The sequence below is a fragment of the Podarcis liolepis genome (assembly GCF_965112155.1).
Source record: "Podarcis liolepis genome assembly, chromosome: 5".
Taxonomy (NCBI): domain Eukaryota; kingdom Metazoa; phylum Chordata; class Lepidosauria; order Squamata; family Lacertidae; genus Podarcis; species Podarcis liolepis.
Window position 1 is genome coordinate 75,165,337 of NC_139556.1, and position 20,180 is coordinate 75,185,516.

At 40.5% G+C, this 20,180-nt stretch overlaps 1 protein-coding gene across 1 annotated transcript in view; it reads right to left on the reverse strand.

Moving 5' to 3' along the window:
* Window positions 1-20,180, reverse strand: part of DNER (delta/notch like EGF repeat containing) — a 110,262-nt gene that overhangs the window by 18,352 nt on the left and 71,730 nt on the right. The window contains exons 6-8 of the mRNA XM_083503667.1: window positions 16,850-17,003; window positions 13,460-13,573; window positions 4,172-4,396 (exon numbers count right to left, since the gene is read on the reverse strand). Coding sequence (XP_083359793.1) covers window positions 4,172-4,396; window positions 13,460-13,573; window positions 16,850-17,003 — 493 coding nt within the window. The remainder of the gene's footprint in view (window positions 1-4,171; window positions 4,397-13,459; window positions 13,574-16,849; window positions 17,004-20,180) is intronic.

The window sequence follows — 20,180 nt, forward strand, 5'->3', positions numbered from 1 at the left end:
TTGATGCTCAACACATCTCTCTCTTAAATCCTCTGCATGTGTAACTCAGAGCCCTGCATACTATTTCATATTATCAGTAGCTCCAAGGTACCTTTAGAGCACATGTACCTTTTTCCTTTATGCATGAAGAACTGCTTGGAGATCAGAGAGTATCTCAAAGCATGAACAGAAAACCTCCGAAACCACAGTTGCATCAGGAAGCTCAGAAGCTGCTCTCTTGGCAGCCTTGATGCTATATGTTGCACACTAAAAGAAACAAAAGCCATGCTGCCACCTTTCTTTCCCATTGCTTGCTGCCTAGAAAATACCAGTCTGACTGCTAGCCAGCAAGCAACTGAACACTATTTCTAACAAGCTAAAATATCTTGCTGTGGATTTGCAGGAGGGATGGAGGGTTCTTTGATTACCAGAACTAAACAGAATTTATAGGTTTCTTTCTTCCCTGATTCATCCATGATAAACAGCACAGGCAATACACCTTAGCCAGCTGTCCCATGAAAAGCCCTTTCAAAGACACTACTTGGGAACACCATTAGCAAATAATTATTTTCTGTTATGGGGTGTGGGAGATTGGTAGAGCATCTGCTTTGCATGCAGGAGGACCCAGCATCAGTTCTCAGCATCTCCAGGTAGGACTGGGAGAGACACACCTGGAACCCAAGAGAGCTGCTGGCAGGCAGAGTAGAAAATACTGAGCAGGATGGACTAATGGTCTGACTCAATATGAGGCAGTTTCCAATGTTCCTATGTGCAGTGGCGTAGCGTGGGTTGTCAGCACCCGGGGCAAGGCAAGTAATTTGCGCCCCCTAACCCGTGGATTTGCGCCCCCTAACCCTAACCCCCAGATGTTGCGCCCGGTGCGGCCGGCCCCCCCTGCACCCCCCACGCTACGCCACTGCCTATGTGGGAGCCTTTTTCAGCCTGAGAGCTGTATTTCCCCCATGGCCAAGTTTCTGAGAGCCACATGCAAGTGGTGATCAGGGCCACTCCAGTGTGGCCTGAATTTCTGAGAGAATGGGTGAGGTTTGTGTGAAACCACTGCTTTCCAGGGACACCTGCATCCACTGAGCCTGACACTCTTTATTCCATCCATCAAATATTCTCTTAATGAAAGTCACAGAAGGGCAAAACTGTGAAAAACGTGTTGAGAGTGTGGAAAGGGAGAGAACAACAACAACAACAACAACAACAACAACAACAACAACAACAACAACAACAATTTATTATTTATACCCCGCCCATCTGGCTGGGCCTCCCCAGCCACTCTGGGTGGCTTCCATAGAAACCAAAAATAGAATAAAATATCACACGTTAAAAACTTCCCTGACAACAGTGTGACAATTAAGAGTCACACTGAAAGGCCTACACTGGCTCCCAGTACGTTTCCGAGCACAATTCAAAGTGTTGGTGCTGACCTTTAAAACCCTAAACGGCCTCGGTCCAGTATACCTGAAGGAGCGTCTCCACCTCCCATCGTTCAGCTCGGACGCTGAGGTCCAGTGCCAAGGGCCTTCTGGTGGTTCCCTCGCTGCGAAAGCCAAATTACAGGGAACCAGGCAGACGGCCTTCTTGGTAGTGGCACCGGCCCTCCCACCAGATGTCAAAGAGAAAAACAACTACCAGACTTTTAGAAGACATCTGAAGGCAGCCCTGTTTAGGGTAGTTTTTAATGTTTAATAGGTTATTGTATTTTATGATGGGCGGGGTATAAATAAGTTGTTGTTGTTGTTGTTGTTGCGGGGTATAAATAAGTTGTTGTTGTTGTTGTTGTTGTTGTTGTTGTTGTTGTTGTTGTTGTTGTTGTTGTTATAGCACCATTCCTGCTCAGAAAGCTCTCCCCCCACCCCAATAATTAGCACTGGACCTTTTTTATGGGGAAGGGACACTTAGCATTGGCATAAGAAGCAAAGTGACTAGAAACACACAAAAGGAGCACAAATATAAACTCAGAAATATTCCGCAGCTCGGAGGAAATATATATGTTGCAAGAGATATTATTCAAATTGCTACTATGCACGCCCCTGGAAAACCTATACACCAACGCGCATTTCAAATAAATTAAAGCCGCAATTTGATAACTGGCTGCCCTTTTAAGCTGAAACTCTACACTCAACTTGATACTGAGTTTAAAAGTCACACCGAATTTGGTCAGTTCCAACTCTGTTCCTTAAGTCTGCACTATGATCGGCATCGACACAAATGCACTCATCATTTGTTCTGCTTTTCATGACTTTACTCCAACGGTCCTCAGTGACCTGAGAGCAAGAGCACCACAGATCCTAAAAGGCAAAGGAGAGCAAGGGAAGCAATTGATAGGCAGCAGTACCACAAAGATCACAGAAACAAGTTCTTCCATCCCTGCTAAAGCCTGAAAGGGAAAAGCAGGCTGCTGGTTTAGAAAATAGGCCTTTACTCTATGTAGAACTGCTGTGAGAGCTCCAACCTTTACTATTTTGTCACTGTAGCTTTTTTTAGCTGAATACAGAACAGAAAAAGCCGTATATAATATATAGACAATGAATCAGCATGTTTCCACCACCTTTACCCTATATTGTTGTATAGGTAGTATAGGTAGAGACTATTTTACGTGAGTCAGATATGTGTGCGACTACACATTGCACCAAACCCAGAAGTGACCCGAAAATGACAAATAAAGTGGGGGGGGGGGAGGCAGTGGCAGAATGGGTTTTTGCAAGCTTTTTCAATGGTGTTTCAAATACACATAATTTCACTTACACGCATGGTGCCTTGGAACATACCGTATTTTTCGCTCTATAGGACGCACTTTTTCCCCTCAAAAAATTAAGGGGAAATGTGTTTGCGTCCTATGGAGCGAATGCAGGCTCCTTGGCTTCTGCGATAGCAACACGAAGCCTTCCAAGCACAGATTGAGCGCTCCCTCCATGCTCCGGAGGCTTCGTGTTGCTTTCACTGAAGCCTGGAGAGCGAGAGGGATCGGTGCGCACCGACCCCTTTCACTCCCCAGGCTTCAGGGATAGCCGCCTGAAGCCTTTGGAGCACAGCAGGAACTCGCGCTGCACTCCGAAGGCTTCAGGATCCTTTTGCTGAAGCCGGGAGAGCAAGACTCTCCTGGCTTCAGCAGAGAGGGAGAGCTGCGCAGCACCCCTTCTGCAAAGCGGGAGGAGAAATGGAGGGGGCTCTGTTTCTCCTGCCGCTTTGCTGAAGGGGCACTGAGCAGAGAGGGAGATTTTTTTTTTCTTGTTCTCCCCCTCTAAAACAACCCTCCTATGGTTGGGTGCGTCCTATAGAGCAAAAAATACAGTAACCACCACATGAACAGGGAGTTGCCTGTATAACAAAAGAGGCTGCTCTTTGTCCTCCGAGCAAATGGGTGGGCCTTTTCCCCTCCTCACCTGGCTGATACTTGGAAGGACAATAGCCAAGACGGTGGTGTGTAAGCAGGGCTAAAAGTAGGCAGCAGCCAGAGAGACAGAACTATGCTTGATTTCTGCTATATTCCAAGGCTGTGACTACGAAAAAAGCAAGACTTTGCGGGGGGGGGTGTTGGTAATGCTGTGAGACCATCCATATTAGGCTCAGGCTGTAAATATGTGTAAATAAACCATATATCATAAAGGCATCACCATCTCTGCTGTCTCACATTCCAAGGAAACCAAAACCTGGGGTAGTGTGCAACTATATGTTCTTTACAATGCATTACCTCTCATGTCAAAGTGATTGTAAAACCTACTATTTCATGGGTACTGTGCAACATAGTCATATTATAAAGCGTGTTTTTTCAATTTTCTGCAAATACAAATAACATACAGCTGTAATCACCTCATCCAGCTATTTTTCCTCCTGTGATGAGTAAAACCTGCATCTGTAAAAGTAAGGTGTTTTGATGTGTGTTTTCAAATCACATTGCAACTTAATTTAGTGTTATCACTTTAAAATTGGTATCCTGGAACAGTACTGTTAAAATGTCAGATCAGATACCAGACAAGCTATACAGAAAGCAATTTGCATGTTCATTCTGTGTGGTTTTTTAAAAATTAAATATAGAATGCATCAATACCTATCATTATAGCACACTGAAACTAATGTATTGCCGGCATGCATAGACTAAAGAGGAAAAAGGAAGCAATTTCCACCTACATGTTTCTTGATGCCAAGAGCATCTGACGGAATGCAGGAGGGCCATACAAACCTGGGATACAGAGACATTTGTAACTTGTTCCGACACTGCGGCAGATGCCATGGGCACAAGGATTGAGAGCGCAGAAGTCAATCAGCTGGGCACAGGTAGGTCCTGTAAATCCTGGGCTACAACTGCAAGAATAGGAAAGCCGGTCTGTGTAACAGGTCCCATTGTTCTTGCAAGGAAATGAAGCACAGGCATCTACTTTTTCCTCACAAGATGTTCCCAGGTACCCTAAAACAAAACAAGTGGAACTTATTTGCATGCACGCATTTCATTTACCAAACCTTTGTCAAAGCATGGAGCCTTAACACCATTTAAAAACAGATTTTTGGGGGGGCTAGAGTTATCCTAACACATGCTTAGATACAGATACAAGGACTACCTCTCTCCATATAAACCGACTTGGACCCTGAAATCCTCATCTGAGGTTCTTCTTCATGTGCCTCCTCCACAAGAGGTCCAGAGAGCAGCAACATGAGGACGGGCCTTTTCTGTGGTGGCTCCCCGTTTGTGGAATGCTCTCCCAAAGGAAGGCCTGCCTGGTGCCTTCACTGAATAGGCAAAAGTGTTTCTCTATTACCATGACTTGGGCTGATTAACATTCTATGGTCTTTTAAATGTGTTTGTGGAAGGGAAGTTATTGGTTTGTTTTTGTTTTATTTTGTATTTTGTGTTCTCGTTTTGTATTTTTACACCCTATGATCTTCAGATAAAGGGTGGTATACAAATGTAATAAATAATACAGTAGTACCTCAGGTTAAGTATTTAATTCGTTCCGGAGGTCCGTTCTTAACCTGAAACTGTTCTTAACCTGAAGCACCATTTTAGCTAATGGAGCCTCCTGCTGCTGCCACGCCGCCGGAGCACGATTTCTGTTCTTATTCTGAAGCAAAGTTCTTAACCTGAAGCACTATTTCTGGGTTAGTGGAGCCTGTAACCTGAAGCGTATGTAACCTGAAACATATATAACCTGAGGTACCACTGTAATATCCACACAACCTAAATGTAAAGGGAGGGTCACAGCTAACACTCTCTCCTCTCAGCTAAGGACACCAAATACATTTATAGGATGCGTGTTCATGGAATTTTCGACAGCATGCCCTTCATCTGAAATATTTATTAAAATATGCTTACATTATGCCTATGATAAAACCCTCAGGCTATTCTACCGCTGATCTTTGTTTCAGATAAGTTTCTTTATCCTCCCCACAATGATGTATCTGCTACTAAATATGGCCTCCTCCCCTAAGTGCTCCTGAATTTCATGGTAGAATTCAGCTATTCTTTCTCGAATTATCCATTCACTCTTCCCTCTGATTTATTAACACAGTGATTCCCCTATGCTTTCAGTTCGCTGTGGAACATCAAGAAAAAAATTGTGTTTCTTGTGCTATCATTTGAACTATGAACAATATTAATCGTGGGGAATGTGATGCAATACTGTAATTGGACCTGTATTCTTTTCTTATGCTCTTTGATGCTGGCCGCCATCTTTGCCACCAATGTGCCTTATTGAACTATAAATAAATGCACTGATTAGGTATTTACAGAAATACCTAATTTGTTGGCAATGTTGCCACAAAAAACTCCCACAGGTGGATTTAAAACCAGTATTAAAAACCAGTCTGTATCTGTATTGGATTAGAAACTTATATGCTTTTATTGTTAATGTTTGGTGGAAAGTGAACCATTAATTAATTAACAGTAGATTTCCAGACAAGTCAAGCCAATGGAAAAATAAATGCTCGGGTGGAAGAACCTTACAGTATAAACATGAAAAACTGCCAGAAAAAAAACACATTTAAGCACTGCATTTATTAGCAGTTTTTGATATTTACAGTTCCTTCACCAACAAAATGGAAGGAGGGAGAGAGGAAGCCTTCAGGATATGAATATTATTGGTAATAAGTGTGATGAAAGCTTGAAGCTCACTAAAGTTTAATGAGACTGCAAATCTACCACTGGCAAGGAACAAATAGGAAATGGCAAAATAACTACAAATATAAATATCATTGTTCAAGAAATATGAAGATTTTTTTATTATTTTTTTGCTGACATGACATTTGAATTAAAGTTGCAATATGTGGAGAAATCAGTAAAATAACTGAATAAGGTGATACCCTAATCCAGCTGCAGTGCAGCAGGAGATTGTTACTAAAGTGAATCCAGGAAATGTTTTACAGATTAGAGAACACCATAATGAGTACAGATTCATTATCAAGAAGGGGCTTAATTATTTGGCTTGGTAATGGTCAATAGCAGTTAATAGCCTTGGGAGGGAATCATTCACCGTACTGCATTTTGAGAGAGGGCGCAGCATTGCTTTCCTAAGTGTCTGGTGATCACACTGGATATTTAATCCTAGAAACATATAGCCACACATGATAAATGAAGCTAGCATCTAGGATTAGTGATTATAAAATATTCAGATATGAAACACACAGTTGGGTACATCAAGCAAGCAAACAAGACAAATGGTTTTTATTTTTCCTTTACAAAAGTCAAATGGAAACACAAAATTCACATTACAGGAAAGAAGTAATCAAAACTGGAACAAAAATTTGCAAGAACCGGGTCGAAAAGGAAAAACGTAGGCCAATCTAGACAATGTGTTTCAGCAACAAAGAGTAGACTTATACACCCCAGATGAAGCCGATATTTTATCTTTTTTAAAAAATTACATGTGCATGCCACTCTTCCTTCGTGAGGTTATCCTATTTAATGCAGTGAACCTCATGATAAAGCAGGAATTTGAATCCGGGTTCCATGGGCCCCAAACCAATCAATTACAAGATAGAATGTAAAGGAATAATAATGATTTTTAAAAAACAACAACAGAGGAGTTTCAAAAGTAGTAAATGATCAGCTAATACAAATGTGTTCTGCAAATACTGTATATTCACAAGTTGTTTCAGGGAGCATATAAGAATGTTGCATTTTCTAATTCTGATATGCAGTAGGTTATGCCTGCAGTACATTAGGAACAGATGGATAACTGAGTTAGAAGGGGGATATTAATGGCTGATGGCTGCAGGGGTAAGACTGACAATTTGCTGAGCTACGAGCAAGCTGCCTGTTCCCTTTAAGCAGTGAGAAGACACTGGATGCATACTGGTGGAAAGCTTTACCCAACATGGGGTTGAATTTTTATTTCTGAATCACAGAGGACTGGCAATCAAACAGAACTAGTCTTTTTCTGACCAATTTCTAATATATGGACTCCATAGATAATATTCACTGGATCATATTTTTGCAAGCTCTTGTAACTAGCCCAAACTATAGCATGAAAGGCTTTATGGAAATAATTTCACCTGATTCCCATAGTGAATGCAAAACTCAAAACATTAAGAAAGTTTGCTTGTCTGAATCTAAATCCTGATTCACTCTGGCCTCAGGGGCGGACTTTGGTAATATGACACCCAGAGTGAGGACAAAATTTGGTGCCCCACCAATTACTTCTTATTTTCACAATAATTCTTTTTGGTACAGTTGCTTTTTTATGGGTCTTCTCAGCAGCTACTCATATAAATACAGATGATGATGATTTTGCACTCCCTTGTTTTGACGTCCTCTGCGGAGGAACTGCCTGCACCACCCTAAATCTCTAAATCTGGCCCTGCTGGCCTTCTTGAGTACTGTGCCCACGAACTGTTTGCTTTTTCTTTAGTAACATTCAATGGTCTGAGTGCAACTGACACTTCAGAGCTGCCCATATGTGCCTAGAGTTTAAATCAAGCCATGTTCGTCAACCTGAGAAGGTAGCTCATATTGAAGATGGAAAACCATGGATCCTAGTTCATCACGGCTAGTTATCACTTACAGCCTTTTTCTCTATGAGCTTGTCTAAATTAGTTATTATTTTAAAAAGGTTTTATTACAATGAAGCAGGAGATAAATCTTATGCTATAAAATAATAATAATAATCTTTAAAACCCATTCAAGTGGCGGCCACATAACAAACGGTAATCTAAAATTAAAGGGCTGTAGTAAATGTTGCAGCAACAAAGTAGACATTATTTCAACCACACACAGATACAGAATAACCTTGAAGATAACTGGTTGTAAAGAGAGGGAATCCCATACTGTAAAGGCTCAAAACCAATGGAATCCACTCAGGAGGTTCCTGCATTCTAGCATTCTGAGAGAGAGAGAGCACTATTAATTTGCCCATAAATCATCTCAACCAATTTCATAAGGGTTTCTGTCATTAACCTGAGATTTTAGCTAATCAAACATGGCAGGTGGAAAACTATTTTAAAAAATGAAGTTCACATTCAAATCTAAGCCTTGCTCGGCTTGGAGGTCAAATATGGAACGCCAGAAATTAGATCTGAAATTCAAAGTGAAATGAATGCAGCTAGTCTCCTTAATATATTATACAACTGAAACATGATGCTCAACAGGAATTACAGAAGTATTTAAGCATGAGTTGCTAAATCTGAAACTTATCTTTACCAATTCTTTTTTATCATTCTCTCTCCAATGCTCTCCAATGCCTTCTCTATGTTAATTGCTTGAGAATCTTGCATTCCTCATTTCCTGCCGCTCAAGAGTTTGGCACCTTGCCCACAGATCTGATCTTTATGATGCAAATGGGTCATGCACTAAAACTTCTTTATTAGCTCCCTTTATCATCTGTTCTCACCACATATTTCATGCTTCTATTACGTGCTGCACTTCCCCAAGCAGGGGGGCAGCTCTGGTTTATTTTAGATGAGATACTGAGAACCAGAATTTGAATTAAAGGATGGTGGGGAAAACAGACAAGTCCCCCTACATCCTATAATGGCTCCCTTAGCCACTATTTTTTTTAAGACATGGGAAGGCCGTGGCTGGGCTACAGTAGGGGTGGTGGAATCGGGAGGTGCCTTCAGTTGGAGGCAAATCCACTTACCTTGTATCAGGTTCCAAGAAAGCTATACATCCAGTTCTACCTAATTGCAGCTATACTTCCACATCTCTCTACTTCCCTCCTCCTAACTAAATTCAAGGAGGAGGAGGAGGAGGAGGAGGAGGAGGAGGAGGAAGCAGCAGCAACCTGATTGTTCATCATTAATTCCCTGTCAAACACACGTCCCAGACCCCACATCTGCAAACAAATTGCCCAGCAGTAACTGAGCACCACTTATCTTATTTTGTCAAGTCCTCAACTGCCGATCATGCAAATTATAGTAAGAGACTCATTTATAGGAATCAAGTCACAGTAACCTGACAGTCAAACTCACAGCACATCCTTCCTCTTTTCCCCTTTCTCCCAAAGTTATGTATTTCCATCATTACTTCATTTTATTTTACAGTAACTGTACATTGCTTCTCCCAAACTCCAGGGCTTTTGAGTGTATTCTAGCCCATGGTCTATGTTTTCCCAGGGAGCCGAAAATTAGCATTTCAGAGTGCACAATCTCTTCTCAGCATGTAGCTACAATTAAGCACAATGAAGGAAAGCAAGATTTTCCCCAGAGAAGGACTCCTTTTCCCTGAAAATTTCAGGGCAGTCTAAAAATAGCCATATGTGCAACTTAACACACCTGCTTTTCCAAGCTGCTATCTCTCAGACAAATGCAATGAGTCTGTATTTTAATCTCACTTCCCACCCCAAGCCTCAAAATAAAGGCAATGGAGTGGGTGATGGCATGCAAGAGAAAGCTAATTCTCACGAGAGGTGAAAAGGGGAGAAACTAAATTGATGTGATTTTTCCCCCCAGTGTGAACGATTGAATGCATTGTTTTCTTTGCCAAATTATTATCTTCTAGCAGTTATCAGCACTAGACTACTATGCTTAGGCTATTTTGCAGTATAAGGTCAATTAGGCAACATATTTAGAGCAGCTAACTGGAGACCTGTGGCACCATTCTATTCTATTGTTCAGGTAACTGCCATAACACAAAAAATGCTCTGTCCCAGACCTCTGCAAGAAAATTTTGTTGCAAGTCAATAATGACTGGCAGCTGTTACAATGTTCGCTTGGAAGCATGTCTTTAAACATGTCTGCAAATCCATGTAAAAGGAATAAACACATCAGGAACATGAACAACCGGTGTTCTCCAGGTGTTGCCGTATTCAAAACTCTCATCGGCCCCAGCTACTAAGGCGTTGGTCAGGGATGATGGGAGTTGTAGTCCAGCAGCTTCTGGAAAGCACATTATCTGCTTCTGACCTGGGGGGAATTGTTTCCCACTGCAACCCTGGAGTACAGTCTTGGTTTGGGTTTGGCTAGCCAAATGCCTGTGGAAAGCCCATAAGCAGAACATAACTGTAGAAGCCATTTTCTTATCTGCGTAACCCTAAATAATCTGGCATCGTCAGCAAACTTGGCCACCTCACTGCTCACTCCAGGTCAAGTTAAAAACCACTGGCCTCAATACACCATGGGTAATAATTTAGTTACGACAACAGAGTGCTCAAAGGAAGATGAGGAGAGACATAGGGAGAGGAAACAGGATGCTAGTGAAACTTGTAAAGAAGGAGGCCCTATGGAAGGCAAGAATGAATTCAGGAAAGGAAAAGAAATTCTAGGGAACTCTGGTATTCTAAGACAACTATAGGTTTTAGTGTTAAAAGCTTAGAAAAGAGTGGGGAGGTCCTCAAAAGGTGACTGCAAAAATATTGCTTAACAAGAGAGGGTCATCTTGACTTACAGAAACAAGTACCTAAGATCTCAGGTTTCTCAAAGTCAGTAGTAATGTGATACAGTGATGCTTGACTGACGTTTGATATTAATGATCTCCTGAGATCCTACACTACCTGAATAATGAGGTGAAGATACAACCTTGCTTGTGCTAATAGAGGGTTTCCACCAAGAAACTTAAACTTTGATTTGCTCTGTGCAGCTAGGTATCTTTTAGCTCACAGTCATTCAAACAGCAAGGAAAATGGTTTGAGCCAAGGTGTTAGAAGCTTCTGGAATTCTTTTGTCAGTGGTTTTGCTGACCTGCAAGCACTGTGCTGTTCACCAGCTACCCTCTCAGCATTACCAAGCCCCAGAGCTAACTGGGGTCTGCATGACATGGTCTATTAAAAAAAATGCCACAATAAGTCAAGAAGGGATGCTCGTATTAGTGAATTCTTTGAGTAGAACTGGAGGGGGTGGGGAACACAGCCCACATTGAATGAGGTCAAAAATTGTATATCCAATTTTCTTTTGTAATAACACAAGAATATATTTTGTTAAAATAAATTTGGAGCGAATAGCTTTAGGAAGCCAATTCAGGTTTGGCTAAGTGCCAATATCCAATTGTTTCACCAAGTGCTGTTACTATTTATATACTCACTGGGGGAAGCAGAGGAGGCACAAAAATAATTCAAAATGCCAGATATAAACTGCTGACCTTGTGTCAGTTTCTAGGTCTCTGCCTAGCTATTAAGTGGGTCACCCATTTTACTCCAACAAGAGATAAGAGTCCAGTGTTAAACCATTAAAGAACACTTTAATTGTTAGGCCGGGATATGGTATAAAAAGAGAAAAGAAGTCTTGATCCACAATACAGCCCAGGTATACAAGAAATAATGCTGTGCTTTGATAAAAGGAACAGACTGGAAACAGCAATGTCTTTAGCCCTGGGTGAAATTCTGAATCAACATTTTAGCACCGATGACTAATATGAAGGCTTTATTATTGAAAGCTTCCATAAAAGCTGAGAGCAAATCAACTTACACAACAGGCATTTCCAGGCAGAAACAAGCTACAAAAAAATTATGCTTCCTGCCATCACACAATGTTCCCATTTGACACATCTCTGGCATGAATTTAGGAAGATGAAATCTGCTGGGTGATCCTAGGGCCCTGCTTTGCTAGACAGCTGCTACATAAAGGCTAACGTTGGCAAAGCTTACATCACAATCCCCTGCACTTGCAATGGCACAGTCAACTCCACAATTGTTGTATAAAAACAGAAGCCAATACAGCAACACTGATAGACGCACCCACATATGTAGCAACCCCACCGCCATCTATGAACCATGAGGTTACTCACTTCATGGCAACAATCCCACACTACTCAACACAAGACCGCAGGCTGTCCATGTACCCAGTGCAAGCATGTGCATGCAAATCACACCAACCAGGCATGGCAAAATAGCACACCATGTCAGGGAAGATCTGTGTTGTCTGGAGATATTACTAATGGTGTGTAGCGGCTGGCTGTAGAGTTAGTCAGGATCCTATTAACCTGGCTATTTCTTGATCCCAGGACACATATGCTTCATGACTCTGATGCATTTATTTATTTCTGTAGCACACTGCATCATATTCAGTTGGATACATGGCTATAATTGTAAATATTGCTGAAGGTAATCAAACTGCAATTTTCAATGGCAAATTAATTGAAGTATGGTGGCACCTGCCCTTTGAAATTCACTCCCATATTCAACAGTCACCATCCCTGCTGTTTTTCAGCGTATATAGAAGACCTTTCTCTTTCAATAAAACTTTTACGTGGAGAACTTTATCCTAGTCTGAATCAGTAGAGGAGCTATTACATATGTGTGTGTGTGTGTGGAATTGTTTTTAATTGCTTTTACATTTACCTTGTTTTATGGCTGTCACTGTTCTATAACTGAGAAAGTTGAGATCTTTCCCAGTCTGCATCTGTATTCTAAGAAGTTTTTATTGTTTTATCACTTGTTGTTTGCTGCCCTGGGCTTGTTTGGGAGGAAAGGTTGGATATAAATTTAACGAATAAATAAACAATTGTGTGTTTCATCATTATAACCCATCCTGGGACCTTATGATAAAAGGTTGACAATAAATCTAACAGACTAAAAAAAAAATGCATGAATGAATAATAAATAAATAAGCAAGCAAGCAAGCATGTGTGCAAGGCACACACATATTACACCAAGCAGGCAGACCAAAATAGCACCTTTCCAGGGAAGACCATCCCACAGGAGATCAGTGTTCTCTGGCGGTGGTCTTCTATATTACACATTGGCTGTATAGTTATTCACAGTCCTATTATCCTGCCTATTTGCTGATCATAGGAATCACATACTTCATGAGCCTGCTTGCATTCCCCATCTTTTCCTAAAACACTGCATCAAATTCAATTGGATATCATTGAAAAATACTGTATTTACTGATGATAATAAATTGCAACTTGCTGGATAAGATATGCCGTGAAATTCATTAAGCATAAGATTTTAAATTCTAGACAAGGAATGACAAAGTGCAACCTGAAGTGCTGTTTCAGGTTTTCCCTAATTACTCTAAGGAGTCAGTAAACCGGACTATAGAGACATAAATACCCCAACAGAGAACACAAGCCTTCTTAAAGATGGCAACATTTATTGCTTACCTTCCGGACACTGGCAGCTGAATCCGCCAACATTAGAAATGCAGGTACCTCCATTTTGACATGGCTGTTGACTGCAGTAGTCAACTTCTGACTGACACAGGACTCCAGTATATCCTTCAGTATGATGGAATGGTTTGTTTTGAATCACAGAGACAAGGAGAAATTGGAAGCAGTTTATTGTTAGGTCTGAACGCAAGCAGAATGCTGCAGATGGTCTTAGCTAGGGACGGAAAATTTCATCCTGTCTGCATTTTTAAACAAGCCAACCTGATTTATACCTCACACACTAATAACTGGACTGGACTGTAATTATCCTTCAGATTTTGCACCTCTCCTAATTTTGTGATAGAGTTCTGGGCCAAAGGAAAAATAACAAAATACGGGGGGGGGGGACACATGCATTTAGGGAAAACGTTTCGAAATGTGCACACTGAGGTAAAATCCATATTTTTTATATATAGTGATAAAATAAGTACAGTGGTACCTCAGGTTACATACGCTTCAGGTTACATACGCTTCAGGTTACAGACTCCGCTAACCCAGAAATAGTGCTTCAGGTTAAGAATTTTGTTTCAGGATGAGAACAGAAATCGGGCTCTGGGGGCACGGCAGCAGCAGGAGGCCCCATTAGCTAAAGTGGTGCTTCAGGTTAAGAACAGTTTCAGGTTACGTACGGACCTGCGGAACGAATTAAATACTTAACCTGAGGTACCACTGTATTTAAATTCAGAGAGAGATAAACACACGGGGGGGGGTTAACTTATGTGTGAATGGAGTGAACCTGACATGGACTGGCAATCGCTTGTCTTAACTATGGATTAGGGAACCAATCCAACTTCAAACCATGGTTTACAACCCTAGATTGGCTTTTTGGTAAGGCTATCAGTACCTATTAGCCATGGTGGCTATGCTCATTAATACCAGTTAATGGAAAGAGTGTTCATGTGCTCAGGAGGGAAGAGTGTTTATATGCTCACTCTTTTCCCACAGCCATCTGGTTGACCATGGTGGGAATAGGATGCTAGCCTAGGTGGACCACTTATCTAATCCTGCAAGGTCATCTTTTGTCCTTATGGTAGAGGAAGTTTGGGCATGGAAAAACTTGCCTCTCGTGTTCCAGCCTCCCCAATTTCTATATCGAGTCTAACATAGGAGAATTATAAAAAAATTCCTTCCAGTAGCACCTTAAAGACCAACTAAGTTAGTTCTTGGTATGAGCTTTCGTGTGCATGCACACTTCTTCAGATACCATCATGCACACGAAAGCTCATACCAAGAACTAACTTAGTTGGTCTTTAAGGTGCTACTGGAAGGAATTTTTTTATTTTGACTATGGCAGACCAACACGGCTACCTATCTGTAATAGGAGAATTATGCTACTATCACTTCCAGATACTTTCAAACTAAAGTCTGGATTTGTTTACAATAGCTTCTGAAGCAAAAACGAAAAACCCACTTGAAATGACTGAGGAGGCATTCCATTTTTATTTTTCTCTCAGATATTGTTATGGTCAAGCTATATTCATGTCTACTGAATGAACAGATTTCACTCACTTATGAACTTAACTATACAGTATATTCAAGGAACTCTACTTCAAGTTCAATTACAGACTAATTTATCTCCTCAAATGTACTTTGCAGTTAATAGAATTTAAAGCATTACTTAACTATATGTACATATCTTTCTTGTTAAGGATATGCTTGGGTGCATTTGCATATTTTTATTAAGTGTAACAGATTAAGACATACGTGAATCGAGAGTTAATTTCCTCCTACCACCAGTGTTTAACTCAGGTTCAAAGTGTTAATATAAACTATTTGTTTGTATTTATAAAGTGGAGGTGGGGGATTGAAATGCAGTACAGAAATATCAAGCCTACAGGACATGAAATATCTGCCATTTATGCAAAAGGTAGCTCTGCACTTCCAACATTTAATGATGGTTAAATTGTGGTCCCTTCACTCAACAAGGCTAAGGGAAGTTTCCGATAAGAGGAGATAATATTAGAGTGCCGTTCATTTATGCTGTTGCAGTGGATTAGAGACAGGCTGGTCTAGGGCAAGGGAAGATCTTTACCACAGCTATGTATCAAACAGGTCACCTCTTCTTATGTCTAACCAGTCCTGCGTGACTTCACTACCCATGCCTGCTGATTTCTACTGTGGCTTTGCTGCAGATGTAATACAATTCTAAGCCCAGGTAAGTAATTTCCCCAGGAAATTACTTCTTTTTATATGAAAGAGGTGCAGGAGCCTGATATAGATTAGGAGCATAGTGCATGGGAAGAGGTTACTTTCTCACTGTAATCTTTGTAAAACCAAAAAAAAACCCTCCCCCCCAAAATGCCAAGTAGCAGCAGAAGAAAATGCTCTTATGGAACCAATAAGGGCATTTCTTTTCCTTTTGAAATTTGGCATTTTGATTGGTGATATTATCATTTGCAACCATATGGGTGGACAGGATTAAACCTCACCCCACCCCAGACACACATGCCACAATCCTGATTAGGAGAGCCCTGATTAGGGGATCTTACTTTTAAGTTAAAAAGCCATACGGAGTGCATGTTTAAGGCAACATGTAGTTGACTCTCATTCTCAAAAAATACAGGACTTTGTTCTGAAAAGCAAAGCTTAAAGACACTATGCCAGTGGTTTTCAACCAGTGTACCATGGTCAGGGGTGTCGCGGGCAACACTGGCCTCTGTCCCTCTTTCTTTCCCCACCTCCTCTGATGCCCTCTCACGTCTCTGCCTCCCAAAGGCTTGCACAGCTGTTAATTGCAGCAGCCCTGGCTATAGGGAACCAGGCAGAGGGCCTTCTTGGTAGTGGCCCCCGCCCTGTGGAACACCCTCCCACCAGATGTCAAAGAGAAAAACAACTACCAGACTTTTAGAAGACAGCTGAAGGCAGCCCTGTTTAGAGAAGCTTTTAATGTTTAATAGGTTATTGTATTTTAATATTCTCTTGGAAGCTGGCCAGAGCGGCTGGGGAAACCCAGCAAGGTGGGCAGGGTATAAATAAATTATTATTATTATTATTATTATTATTATTATTATTATTATTATTATTATTATTTCCACAGACGAATGGTGCCTCTGGAAGGCACCTCTTTTGGGCAGGTAGCAACTCAGAGATCAGAGACAGCAGCAGCAGCTGCCCAGAGGACTCCCAAGGAGAGGGGGCTAAGGGAACACTCCACAAGGGAGCATGTTCGAAAAAGGTGAGAGGCAGCCAGCTCTGCAGGCAAGGGGTGACATATCTGGGCTCTTGAGCCCCACAGGGGTGCCACAGAAAGAATGTGGTTGGTTAAGGGAGCTGTGGACTCAAAAAGGTTGAAAAACCTCTGCACTACGCAAAAGGACACAATTCCAAGCACAATGTTAAACATACCAGTAGGGCAAGTACAGGTGAAATTGCTTCCATCATGCTTTTCTGTGATGTCCACACAGGTTCCATTGTTCTGACACGGATTGCTTTGACACGCATCAAATTCTTCACAGAGACCACCCAAATACTGACTTTCACAGTCACAGAAAAAAGTTTCCTAGAACAAACAGATTATAAAACGAACTTCATAAAAATGAAACCTCAAAGCTTCTTTTGAAACCAAGATCTTGATCAAGGTTACAGAGAATTATCAATTAAGAAAACTTAAAAGATCTACGGGGGGGGAAATAACACATGAAAGGTACTTATGCAATAAAAACTGCTACGGAACTTAAGATTTCTGCCAACTAAGCCTAACGCAAGCTTTATCATAGACTAAACTTTTTTTTTTTTTAAGGATCATCTTTAGTTTTGCTTTTCATAAGCACAAAGAGTGGAGAGAATTCAAAGTGAAATATAGGATTGACACATTTTTTAAAAAATCAAATCTAATTATTTAGCCAGAATTTCACATTCATGCAGCTGATGATTCCTCGATACAACATCACTGAGTACAGTGGAGATTATTTCCAAGAAACTGCACAAATATTTCCTATGCAAACTCTCCTTGTACATTACAAGATGTAGTGCAAAGCGTAAGCAAAAAAAGAATAACACATCAGCTCTTGGCTACGAGATGCCCTATGAGATGTGGAAGAAATATAAAAGAGGCAGAGCAAAAATAATCTTGTACAAATACTCTTCTGGTAAGCGGCGTATTTTGAACCTGTATGTTAGATATGCAGCATTTATTATTTGGTACCTTGGTGATAATTTCCACTACTATTAGAAATGCGCGGGGGGGGGGAGCTTACACAACAGTTATTTTGTTGTCCTAGAAACTGCAGCGCTTTTTATGCAACTGTTACACAAATCTCCACAGTACATTTGCCTTTATCAAGCATTTATATAAACCAAAAGCTAAATATAAGGTGTTTGTTATGTCCAGCCTTGCTTGCAAAAACTCACATCGCAGGAGTGTCCTATATTTAGCAAATATAGATTATTTCTCATGAGAAGCAGCTGCCTTTCCAAAGCAGTTTCTTGGTCCTGTCTGAAACTATCATACACATTTGTCAAAAAAATAGTTCAAATTAAACTATTTAAATTTTCCTCTTCTAGTCACGTTTTCCCAATGTTTAATTCTCATCCTTTCCACCTGTCTTTCTGACTGCTGAATTAGAAGGATTGTCCTTCTGTTGCGCTACCTCACAGAAAACATTGAGATGGTCATTATGCAAATCAAGGAGCCATTTCTCCTTCAGTCTTTAAACTATTCTTGATGGGAAATGCTAGGTAATGGAAAAAGTTTCCTGAGAAGACATAACAAGTATTAAAATATGTGCCTATTTAAAGGGGGAAACTCAGCAGCCCAATCCACTCATCACATCAAACCATAGTTTGAAACAAACCATAGCTTGGTGGGAATGTGCTAGAGCACAATGCACAATAGTTCCTGCAACACTTCTCCCCTGCTCCCGCTGTACCACAGAAAAAACATGCCAAGGCAAAGTAGGACTGATGGGAGCTGAAGTCCAATAATACCTGGAGGGCATCGTATTGGCTATGCTACCTATAATTTCTTCAGATTTTTGCTAACAAGCAACCAACTAAACAGAGAAAACCCATGGCCTTATCGACTTAGGCTGTAAATCCTAAACCCAGTGATGTGGAATAAGTCCCGCTGAGCTGAGTCAGACTTATTTTTGAGTAGACATGATAATATAGCATTGCTGCTATATTATTATTATTATTATTATTATTATTATTATTATTATTATTATTTGCTTCTTATGCAACATCTCAAAGAGGCTTCCTATTTTACTGTACCAATATAGCATATGAACCCGTTCCAATTAAAGCTAAGGATTATGTAAAATATAAATTAGAGAACTACAAAGAAGGTAAGAAACAAAACTAGCTTGACAATTCAACATGTACGAAAAGGGCGGTGCTCCTGACAAAAGATGATGCATTGTAAGAATTTACAAAGAAATGGAAAGAACAATTTATTCTTAAGAAAATATTGACAATGAAGCATGTCTCAACACTTCCAGAGAAATATTTCAGACAGGTAATAGCACTGGGACTTAGACAACTTATTATGCAGAGATGATTAGGTACCATTAGTAGTTATTAGCTAAGCAGCTGTCATCTTCCTCCCATCACAGAGTTAACATTTATGGTGACATATACTCATTTATTTGAAGAGCAAAGAATTCGTAAAACTACCGATTGTCATAATCCTTTGTAAAAGCCAACCTGAACAGCTGCTTACAAATAACTGAATATTTATAAAGCTATTTACTTACTACTTTCATGTTTCCTTTAGCAGACATGATGTGAATATTCAAAAAGGGGAGGCTCAACAATATGAGCTTTCCTCAAATTTAGCAGGCCCAAATTCAAGGGAAAGGAAGTCTTCCCCACTCTTGAGTAGGCCTACTTCAAAGTGGGGCTCACAACCCACCTCCACTAGAAACTGGAATTTTAGAGTTGCCTCTCCAGTTTCATGGAATCAGTTACCAGAAAAAATTAGGCAGACACCTAGTATATTGATATTTAGATAACTACTGAAGTCAATTTTTGTTTAAGGTTTTCTCTGAAGTGTGAGCCAATCATTTCATGGAATATTAATTGCACATTTGCAAGTATGGTTTAAATTGTTTTTAAGAGTCTGCATCTTTTGTAATTTAACTCTTATTATCTTAATGTACATTACGTTGATAGCTTCCGGCAGTAAAGTGGTTTATCAATCTGAAAAATAAATAAATAAAATAATGCTGCATATATTTATCTCCTTCAGCCTTGCATGGCCATCCAGGCAACACATTGCAAACTGTAAACCACAAGGTAACATTACTAAATGTATATATAACGACACTGATGCACTTGAGGAACAGATAACAAAAACATTGCATTGCATTTTTCGTACCGTGGAAGGAGTGATCAATGATAATAGATTGGTGACTGAGAGGAAGATAATGGAGTAGCTAGGTGAATGATGTATTTGTGTGTATTGGCAGATGTGTGTTAGATGTGGGACTAGATTGTAATGAGTGGTATTGGAGGAGGAGGAGCTACTACACGATTTGTATAGATCCACAACAGAATTTGAGTGTGGGCATGGTGTTAGTGCGGTGAGTGTAGTATATTGTGAGTCAATATATGACTAGGAAAGAGGATGGCTGAAGGAGGAAGGGATCATTGACTCTTGAGATGTTTTCACAATGTTTTGTGTTTTTGTTTAGGGGGGATTTGATTGTTTTATATTGCATTGCATTGCATTGTGTTT